Here is an 11,459-nt window from a genome sequence, read left to right as displayed (position 1 = left end):
TTCTCTTTTCTGCCTTCTATGGATGATAAAAAAAAAAAGGCGAAATTGTATGCTTTTTGAATAACCAGGACCAATTTTTACCTTTCCTTCGGAATAAATTGAAAATTGAGAATTCCATGTCACTCAGTTTGGGAATCCTACAATATAAATATGAACTTTCAAGATAAAGAAATAAAGAAATATATATATATATATATATATATATATATATATATATATAGTTGGTCTCTATCCTTCATGTAGTAGCTTTCTCTTATTCGGTCACAAAGTTGCAACTCATTCGATCTCATATTCATATCCAATGTGATGGCTACTCAAACTCTAGGAAAAAATTCACTCTTAATTAAATATCAGTTTACAAGAATAGGGTGTTCAAAAATTTACATAAACACATGGTTAACGTTACATTTAATCAATGTGAGACATTTAGGATGGTAATCTTTAATGGTAGCAGTGATCAAGGTTACCTGCCACAACTTATGATACGGAACATAGCATGCATATCTAGAGCTGGTTTGGTTGCAACCATCTCATTCGCTTCATATCTCTGGAGTAGCTTTTTCAGGAAAGTTTCTGGATAAAAATATTGTGCAGCGATTTCTGGGTATGCATGCGTAGTCTTGTTGATATTACAACATCCAAGAAGTACTATAGCGCGGGAATTATGGGAAGCACATGCGCCAGCTGGTATGTTTTTATCATTTCATGAATAGATTGATCATGTCAGTATTAATTACTTGATTCACGCTGGAGCTTTCGCTGCTTCCATTCTTTATTAATTTACTAGTACCATACATATTTTCTACACTTTCCAGCCGTGAAGGTATCCAAATTTCCACCTTTTTGTCTGACCTACGTGTTTAAACATATATTGCTTCTTGCAATATATATATAATCATGGACCACTTCTGCGTTATTTTAAATGATTCAACATAATGCCATGCATGCTAGCTAGATGGTTGATAGCATAATAATGTAAACCTCATATATATATATATAATGCCATGCAGCATGCTAGCTAGATGGTTTATAGCATAATTGAGAGACTAAGTACTCTGAAGACCGATTTGTGTTGCTTCATGTTACGATTGGCTTAAATTCAATCATAAGCGTGCATACATAAAACTTTTTGGGCTTCCTTTTCTTGCGAATCGATTTTTAAGGGTAAGTTTTACCTAATGTTTATATCATTTGATATTAGAGCTACCATCAAACTGATTTTTAAGCGTGAGTTCTACTTAAAATTTGTATAATTTGGGCTGCCGTGGATGTAAATTGCCGATCGTAGTGGTATATTACGATCCCAAGTCACGTGTCCCATGGCTTAAGTATAATTTTAACTATATCTATATATATAAGCTCAATCTTAGGTACACTCTCCTTACAAACCAATTTATAAGGGTGAGTTTTACTCAAAATTTGTATTAAAACGTGCCATTTACAGTGTTCCATTGTCAGTGAATAAAGCTTTATATTCGATCTTAGAAGAATCATGATGTTGGACCATTTCTTAAATCTTGAGAACGTTCACTTTGTGACACATAAAAGGTGAGTCTGTTGAGGGCAAGTTGGGCTGACACCAGCTGTTTTCCGCCTTGCTTTAATGTTTCAAAGTATGATCCATAAATAGTAGCCGGGACATATATGTAACTCAGCAGCAGAAGTTTGAAAGTAACAAGTCTGGAGCCTGTATGGAAAGAGACCCATCAATTGTATGCAAATCATGGGTAAAGGTTCACAAAGAAAGAGCATATATAAATGGATATTTCATCATCGTGGCTCTCCCCTGATCGTTTCTTAGGCTTGTGATATGGTGGTGTGGTGGTCCTTGCAAGTTGCAAGGAGAGCTATAATCGGCTAAATGGATTTCTTTCCATGTGAAGATTACTTGTCATCATCCTTCACAGAATTTCCATTCTCTCTCTCTCTCTCTCTCTCTCTCTCTCTCTTCTGCAATGTTTTCCAATGAAGTAAAAATATGTTTGGCTCACTAGAAAATGTTTTATCCATTTTCACTACTTCATTAAACCAGTTTTAGACTATTATGAGTTCTAGCTATCACATTACCATGTTATTTTATATAATGCTATGTAAATATATGAATTGAGATGAAAAGAAAGATACAACCACTTGGATTTTTTTGATTTTTTTTTTTTAATTATTATTATTTACAGAGGATATGGGGAAAGGATACTAGAATAGAAATTCGAGTAGATGCCCTAGATAGATGTAAGACGTTCACGTAAGGCGCATATTATTTTATTACGGTGTCTATCTCCCATATATCTCCTTTTGAGTTGTTATGCTTCATTTACTACGGTGTTAATCTCGTGTTATTCTTATATTATCTCTCTTAATTTATCTAATGATACTACTAATTCAGATTTAACAGTAATTTAAAAAAGTATGAGAATGAGAAAAGGATCAAAGGAGAATGTATAGCACATCTCTACATAAAACCTATTGGTCAGCCGAATCTGCTGTTTCGATTCTCTCCTTGTTAGCAGCAAACTCAATAGAGGCAAATAATCCTGGAATCTTTTCTTCTTTTTCTTTTTCTTTTTTCCCTTCTTTTTCAGCTTTGTTGTAAAAGACGTCTTCCTATTCCATCATTTCTCCAAGGGAACAAATAGAAGCTTGAGAAGGAACACGAAAACAGAGTAAACTAGCTGTCTTTCTGCAGCTATTGCTGAATTATTAAAGTGCCCTTCAACTTTACGCCAACCTATTAAAGAAGCAAATTCAATTCGTAGCTTCGATTCCCCATAAAAAATTATTAATTACCACATGGTGTATATAATAGATGCCGTTTCGCATTACAAATTAAAGGCCTCATAATAAGCATAGCAAGCTTTCTTTTATTTTTCATTTGTCCTTCCAATTATCAAACGAATCATATGGGGATTAATTCTGGTTGTGCCAGAACTAGTAGCTTTTATGGTTAAATATATTCCACCCCTTCAATTTTTCAATCGACATGCTTTGCTATTGATTGTCTGGATTGCAGAATTTAAAGAGTGATTCGATTGGATTCATTTGTCTTAGTAGGTCTCGGACTGTCCGAACACTTATTCATGCATGTGATGTGAACTCGTCGAGGCTCTCTCTCATGCAAGGATCGGACTCAACAAATTGCAGCGACAAAACGTCTTCTACCAAAGAAAAGGTGGCTAAGACACTTTTGGTGTATTTAGCGTTGGGATTTTATAGATCAAAAGTGTGATTTTAAATCAAATCAGATAAAATGTATCGTTAGAAAGTGCAAGTTTAAATATTAAAATGTAATTTTACTAAATGTTTAATTGCATTTTTAAAAATTATATTTTAAAATCGTAATTTTTTTATCACATTTTTTGAAATCGAAAACCAAAACCACCCTTTTAGCCTACTAGTTAAGATTTGCAATAATTCTTTACGTTAGACAAAGCAATGGTTGTCCTTAATTAGAACAACCTATATATGCCTACTGCGATTTATAATAATTTTAAGTAAGTGTAGGTGGTCCTCCAATATTAAAATTTACTACCTTAATTTGATCTAAATTGCACTTTCCTAGGTTATGCAGCATGATTTTTTTTTTACTTTTTCTCTCTTAGATGTAAGGAAATAGACTTATGTAATAGGTATATTAGATGAGTGACACATAGCATTAATTGTATGAAAAACCCACGTGGTAAAAGAATGGTTACAATAGGAAGTAGTCAATTAAGTTGTGTTTTGCTTACTTGTAATAAACAGTTGTAACCGAGTGTGGTTAGCAATTCCATTAGGAAAACTATTAAAAGTAGTTGGGCAAGAAATGTAAGTATAAAAGAAGGAAGCCTAATCGAATTTGTAGAATGTTCAATGTGAACTCTGGAGGTTTAAGCATCCTCGAAATGCTTAGTTTTCTATAAACAGTTTCCATTTCCATCAATTCATCATTCATCTCGTTCCTTTTCCATCCATTTTAGTCCATTACAGGGTGTTAGAAATACAAGACTCTTACAACTTATTTGGCGTTTCCTAAACTAAGGTGAGCAAAAGTGCTGCCTTCGATTTATGGTAGCACTTTTGGTTCCCTTAACGTTATTTTAATATAAAAATGTTTTCTCTTTCATCTCTCTTTCCTCTAACATTTATTTGAAATAATACTTAAATGGTTTCTCTTTCCTCTCTTTTTCCCATAATATAATTTAAGAATAATAAAAGCTATTATGGAGTCTATTTGAATAGAGAACCAAGCAATCTAAGGAGAGCTGATGCTAGTGCTCAAACATGATGTATTTTAAATGACTTTTCATGTGAGTCACTTAAAATACGCCATATCAAACAGTGTGAAACGAGTATGATAAATAAATCCTAAAACTCTTAACATTTATATGCTTATCAATCTCGATTAATAAAAATTCACACTGCCGGTCTCAATCATCTATCTCCATCGTGCACCATTGATGAGCCCAATCAACATCGAAGAGGATGATGCATCACGCACGGCTAATTAACAATATTCTAATAACTAAATAACCTAAGAAGAAAAATATTACAAAATCTTAAAAGGCAATAAAAATAAACTAAAGATGAGAAAATAAAATAAATGTTAAAATTTGGGTAACAATCACCACCGATCATGATCATTCTATACTTTTATTATTTAAGAACGAGTAATATTTTGATAAAATGACAACAACATTACTCCAATATTATTTTTTAACTTTTATTTTTGTTTTCACAAAAAATATGGGTAATTGTCGTCTTACATCAGAGGAGGATCATGATATCGTTATTGCGGATGTAGTGGTGGATGACCCAGCGCATGGCTCAAGCCAACTCGTGCGAGATCTACGACCATGTTGATCTTGCAACGGGCTCCGGTGGTGGGTGGCCGTTGACGTGGCAGAGTGGTAGGCGGAGATTGAAGGAGAGAGAGAGAGAGCGGGGTGAACAACTTTTTTTTTTTAAGTGAGGGGGGTGAACAACCTAGTTCACTATTAGGGTTTCATTCATTTTTTAAAACTCTCGATCGATGATATGGCATGTTTGTGGCCGTTCATTGTTGCCACGATTTATTGCAGACCTATTGAAAGGGATTTCAATCGCACCTGTTATATAGCCAAGTAGCATTTTATAGTGGCTTTAACTTTATAGTAAATTGGCAATTAATCTAAAAGCTACTCTACTCTTACCAATTACGGTAAGCAACCTTCTCTGCATTTTTCACTATCAACTTATGAACCCTTTATTTTTTCTTTTTCTTTTTTTTTTTCCCTATTTCTTGGAATTCAAGTTGAGCTGCCAATTGATAATTGGATTTGGTCAGGCTAAATTCACGTACGCCGAACTAAAACTGAAACCTAATTAACCTACCTGCGCAGAGTGGTGGGTAGCCTCAACAAGCGCAACCCATTTGCTATCAGCTTGGCCTATGCAGCACAATCATGTTAGATGCGGGCTGGCATGCAAATTAACACGTTGATCTAGCTACTAGCTAGTACTATCTATTGAGATTTGAGATATTTTGATGTAGATTACAAAAGAGAAAAGGTGAACCACATCCCTTTAATGGGATAAAACTTTGGAGAAACTTCATTTTGGTCCTTTGAACTTTCATTCGATTTTACAAATCCCTCCTGAACTTTCAAATCTCTCATTTTGGACCCCTGAACTTTCAATTAATTATTCTCAATGTGAACCCCTCCGTCAGATTTTAAACATTACATAACGTTTATATCCCTGACTTTTGTATAAAATTTTAACTTCCAAAACGTTATTTTATTTTTTTTAAAATGAAAATCAAGGACATTTTGGTCTTTTTTTGTATTTTTAACGGCTAAAATTAACGGAAAAGTTCTAATTGAGAGTAATTAAAAGTTTAAGGGTCCCAAATGAAAGATTTGGAAGTTCGGGAGGGGTTTGTAAAATCGGATTGAAGTTTAAGGAGTCAAAGTGAAGTTTTCCCTAAAACTTTTTACAGAGTGTTTTTTGCTTTTTTTGGTTGAAAAATTGTTCTGATGTGATTAGGGCTATCTTTTCTCCTTTTTGAAAATTCTAGTAGAAATTATCTGTTTGTTATTGGCAACAAGTTATTTATCACAACTACTTAGTTTTGGATTTTTTTCTAGAGACAAACCTCCCAATCAGAGAGAATCAACTGTTCCTGTTTATGATTCCTACAAGCAAACCAGGCTCCAAGACTCAATCCGGAATATATGTACTTTTCTGATATGGTATGGCCAGTTGTGTTAAACATTTCATGGATGGCTTATACAAATTTTTGGGATATTAAAACTTGGGTGAGTTTCAAAGCCTTTGGTAAAATTGCAATTTGACATTAAAAATAGTGCGTTTTAGAAAACATATCCCATTGTGTGCGATTTGAATGCGTTTTCAAATCACAATTTTCTAAAAACATCGATACATTTTTTGCGATTGGATTTAAAATCGCATCGTCAAAACAACCAAAGAGGTATTCAGCTATGATTGAACCCAATGCAGAGAGCTTGAGGAAAAAAAAAAAAATGCAGAACACTCAAAAATCTTAAGACAGTTGCAGGTTCATTCTAGGATTATGCTACTTGAATATAACTTTTTATGGCTTGAATTGATCATAAGCTGGAGATTGTTGCTAAATTCAGAGAACCCAAAAAGATTGAAAATTAATTGTTCAACAGGGAAAAGATTGAAAATTTTGCTTATCCAAGAATATTTAACTTGTGGGGCAAGGAAATTCAGAGAAAAGAAGCAAGAAAGATTGTTTGAAACTGAGACATACTAGATTATACGCATTTCATGATCTTAGAACATTACAATCGGAGGTCAGCCATATCAAACCAGATTTGCTCAAACGCCTTTACAATGAGACCATGGAGCTCATTCGAATTCAGTGAAAGGTAACAAGCAAGAAGGTCTTCCAAATCCTTTGATGCCCGGATGTTGTTTTCAACAATCATCTCCACCATTGAATCCCTGAAGTCTGTCTGCGGATCCATTGAGGATTTAACAACTGCAAAACTCCCTGAGAAACTTCTATTTCTTGAGGACACGCTCTTTCTGGCATGGACCTGAATCTTCCTGCTGGCAAGTCTTGGAGAATTGGCTCTAAGTCTTACACCTGTAGAATTAGCAGAGGACCTTCGAACAAGAGGGTTGGCTTTATGCTCCATTTTAGATTTCAGTGGCTTTGTCAAAATTGGAGGAAGGTGTAGCTGCAAAATTGTATCAAACCCATCTTGCTTTTTCCCTTCCCTTGTGAAGGTTTCGTTATTCATGTCAATGATAATATCAGTAGTTGAAGAACTGACTCTACAATTACAAGAGCTCGAACAGGAGGGTAGCTCAAATGAATCAGGAGCAGCAAAGTTATCGGACTCTGAATCCGATAGAAGAGAGTCATGGATGTCAGAGACGGTGGAACTATCATTAGGAGAGACAAAATTTGGAGACTGAACCGAATCAAGCGTGGCGTGACAGCTACAACCAGCAGAAACAGAGGAGGAGGTGACAGGTTTAGGAGAAGGCTTGTAAATGGTTCTTCTGTTAGCTCTTCTCCTGGATGATCTTCTTGGTGGATCAGGGAAATGGGTTTCTGAGGATTTTGAGTGTTTGGATGAATTGTAGAATCTCTCAGCTCCGGTGGATTCTGTGAAGGAGTAAGTGTATCTTGGGTGAGAGAGGTGGGTTTCCTGTGATGTTGTCGTTGAGGGTGGTTTTTTCTTGATGGGATGAGAAGAGTTGTGCTTCCTGGTTCTTCCGCCCATGTCCTTGAGCTTATAAAACCAGGCATTTGGCATCATATCTGACAATCTAAACCTGTGATTACCCATCAAAGATGAAATCTCTCTCTCTCTCTGTCAATGGGGCAGCCTCCTCTCAGAGTTGGTTTGCGTTTCCCTCTCTTCGAATATAATTAGGAATGAGAGTGCAGAAGAAATAAAGAGCTATAAAGCCTTGGCTTATAAAAGGTAAGAGAAAATAACAGGGGTCCACTAGAAAAGTTTGGCATGAAAGCGAGGGAGCATGAATGTCAATTAAAATGATTCTCTTTCATCATTTCCACAACCACAATTGCATAACACAGTTTTTGTTTTGTATGTCATTAACATATTTGGGTTTGGTTTTATTCACTGTGATTTTCTGAATTTGACTCCCATAAACGAAGCAGGAAATTTGTTAAGTACTTAACCAGTACACTAAACCTATTCCATATTAAGCTCGTCCAATCTCACGCTCATATATGTATACATTAAATAGGTTGGAAGACATTGGTTATACCAAAGTTGAGTTTCATTTGCACATTGGTGCTTTTTATGCATTACTGTGATTACCAATAGGTTGCTGCCATTTCAAGGAGTCAACTTCTTATCTGGATTATGTTTTTCATTTCTTTTATGTTTTTGTTTATTTAAAGTTGTATTAAGAGCAATGATGATTCTAAATGTCCAAAAGAGAAAGGCAATGATGATTTCAGTAAGAGGAAAGACCCTTTTGTCTACTAAGTGCTCTGTTTTTCCCATATATTCGTGCTCCATTAGAGGTAATCTTCTGTGCCTTTTTTCGACTGCTTAATGTCTAGGAACCCCACATGTGAGCTGCCTGGTGCTGGGCATTCAATCAGTGGTCCCATCCAAACGCTCGATCATAAACAGAGCTGAGGTTTCCAATCATGTCAAAGTATTAGCATGTTTTGAGTTCTTGTAATATAGACAGATTGAGTGGCTGTAAAAGGAATATTACACGAGAACAAGGATAATTAATAGGTTTAAACTAGAAGTTCATCATGAAACTACCCTGCACCAGAACCAGGTATGATTTGCTGTCAAGTGATCAGGGAAAACCTGCGCATGAATTTTCGAATATTTTACTACTTTTTTAACCCATTATTTACAAGCTTATGTTAGAGGCAGAATTTGCCTGCAAAAGTGTTTGAGGATACTTCTATTTCTGCAACTTATTTTGCTGCTTGTTCCGGCAATTGTCTGTTCAAATTATAATTAAATCAAGTTCAACTGGTCTTAATGCGACACATGTATCTTAGCAAGTCTCAAATTGCACGAACACCTGCCTAGACTAGTAGGCCTCATCGGGGCCCTCTCATGTCGGGGTTGAGTTGGCTGTAATTCGATCAATGAATTGTAGCCAATTCCATTCCGTTCCTTTGGCATTTTAGTTGATTTGAATGAAAATTATTCATTCCCAAAACAAAAATCACCCCTTTAGTGGCAATTTTCTAAAGAATAAATTTGAAAAAAAAAAATTAAGAAATCCATAAATATGGAAGATTGTGAGTAAAGTGATTTTAGTATAAGATTATTATAATACCCCAAAAAGTTAGTCCCCATTAAAAAAATGAATTGCCTATAGTGAGAAAGTTGATTATAAAGATGTTCATAGGTGTTAAGTTCTATTTTGTTATTTACTAAATAAAACTTATAGTGCAAATATAGTTAAATTTGGAAACTACGAATCATATTATGGATCTCATGAGTGTATTCGGAGTGCAGCAACATCCAAATTTAAGCTCCGTTTGTTTCGACGTAAATATTTTCCGACAAAAAATACCTTAAATTGAAACGAATAGAGCCTAATGACTTTATAACCAACTTGATGATGACTCCAGTGTGGAGAGTAAATGCATTGGCCATCTACTGGTTGGTTAGTACCAAATTGCGACATGGAAAGATTGGGATGTTACATAGTGGGACATAAAACATCATTTATACGAATAAGGAACCAATCCAAATGATACCCTTCATAGACACGCGTGCATGATACCATTTAGGAGGGGGAGTTCCTTTCCACTGTCTAGCCATATGGTTAATCAATTAAAAAGAATGGGAGACGGCCCGTTTTGCTGCATCGTGAGAGTAGAAGTTGTAAACATTCTCTTTTTACTATCTAACCATATGGTTAATCAGTAATCACATTAAAGACGAGATGAGAATGTTTCTTGAAAAAGATTAAGAGGCGACCCATTTTGTCAAATTGTGAGCGTAAAAATTTGTACTTCTGTAAACCTTTTGAGATTTTTATGATAAAGCGGGAATGAAGTTGATGATGTCAAATGTAATTGTTGGGGTTATCCTCCAGTTAACTAAGACGGTGATACCATTAAAATGTTAAGCATAACATTCTTCAAAGCATGGTTAAGCAAAATAATGGTTATTTTAAAAAGAAATATACAAATATACAAGAGTTTAACAAAATAATTTCGCCAATTATGCACTGATTCGTCAGTGTTTAAAGAGATTGCAGTAAAAGTTGGAGTCTCCAAGAATTTTCCGTCAACTTTAGTAATCATATATATATTTTTTTTGTTTTCCTCGAATAATTCACTAATTCTATTTTCTTACAAAAATTTAATTATTTCTTTTTCTTTTTTCATGAATAGTGGTGTAGGTCATGTTGATGGATCTGAAAACTAGAAGCTCATATTGAGGGATTGCGAGGCCCACTTATCCCAAGCAGTTTAAAGGATTTATTATTTTATCTGCCTAAAGCTAGTGGTCATGTAACTCTTTATTTATGAAATTGTTCAAATTACTAACAATTCAAACACAAAGTACAGAGAATCCTAATTCGTTTCAAATAATATCTACCTTTCTAACAAATGGCCGAAAGATTCAGTATTTTTTTTTTGTTCATCAATGAAATTTTCAACACTGGCTCCGTTTGATTCTAGAGAAACTATTTGTACAGAAAAATTATATGTTCTTTTCTTTTTCATCATTGGATTATACGTTGCATTTTTACCATCAAACTTGTTAATGAAACGCGGGGTTGTCACGAGGAGAAATTAAAATGATGACCTGCCAATTAAAGATAATAGATTATTAGCTTGCAAATCATCCCACAAACTAGCAGCCAACACAGATGACTTGGAATTGTTAAAGCAGCCAACACATTAACCCATTTAAGAACAATATGTTACAACACATGAAAAATGCTTTGGAGTACTGCTTTTACGATAACTCCCTACAAACGGACTTGGCTGTTCACATGACACTGTCACGTCAAACACAATCAAATTTAATTATTTAGTAATTGACGTGATAAACAATATGTGTACTTATGGCATTGCCACATCAACTATAATCAAATTTAACAGTTTAGTAGTTGATATGGTAATGTCATGTGGACTATCATATTAGTTTATAAGGGACTTATATATAGTAAAATTTATAGTACTTCTAACAACACTCAATATCTCCAATCATATATATGAACTTGATAGTAAAATAGTATATGATGAAGGGTTTTTGATATGTATCCAGATTTCCAATAATTTGCTATCCAGAGTGTTAGCAAATCGAGCAGTAAATATCAAAGAGATATTATGGGACTCACTTATCTGAGCAAGAGGGCGAGTTTCACAAAACCTTTGCAGACAAATAGATCCCATAAAAATTTTCTTACATTAATTGCCCGAATTACTAGTAATTCCATCAGTAAAATTACTAGGATATGTGTCCTTGCAATATCAA

At 34.6% G+C, this 11,459-nt stretch overlaps 1 protein-coding gene across 1 annotated transcript; it reads right to left on the bottom strand.

The window, feature by feature from the left end:
* Positions 1-6,748: 6,748 nt before the first annotated feature.
* On the bottom strand, positions 6,749-7,864 carry LOC132164491 (transcription repressor OFP1-like). Its single transcript, XM_059575011.1, has one exon. It carries the CDS (start codon positions 7,800-7,802, stop codon positions 6,783-6,785), a length of 1,020 nt encoding a protein of 339 aa, XP_059430994.1. The 5' UTR covers positions 7,803-7,864; the 3' UTR covers positions 6,749-6,782.
* Positions 7,865-11,459: the final 3,595 nt, after the last annotated feature.

The sequence above is a fragment of the Corylus avellana genome, chromosome ca10 (genome assembly GCF_901000735.1).
Source record: "Corylus avellana chromosome ca10, CavTom2PMs-1.0".
Taxonomy (NCBI): domain Eukaryota; kingdom Viridiplantae; phylum Streptophyta; class Magnoliopsida; order Fagales; family Betulaceae; genus Corylus; species Corylus avellana.
This window is presented reverse-complemented; position numbering and strand designations above follow the sequence as displayed.

Bases quoted from the DNA above. Each gene is read 5' to 3' on its own strand.
- LOC132164491 (XM_059575011.1), bottom strand. From the start codon at position 7,802: ATGGGTAATCACAGGTTTAGATTGTCAGATATGATGCCAAATGCCTGG.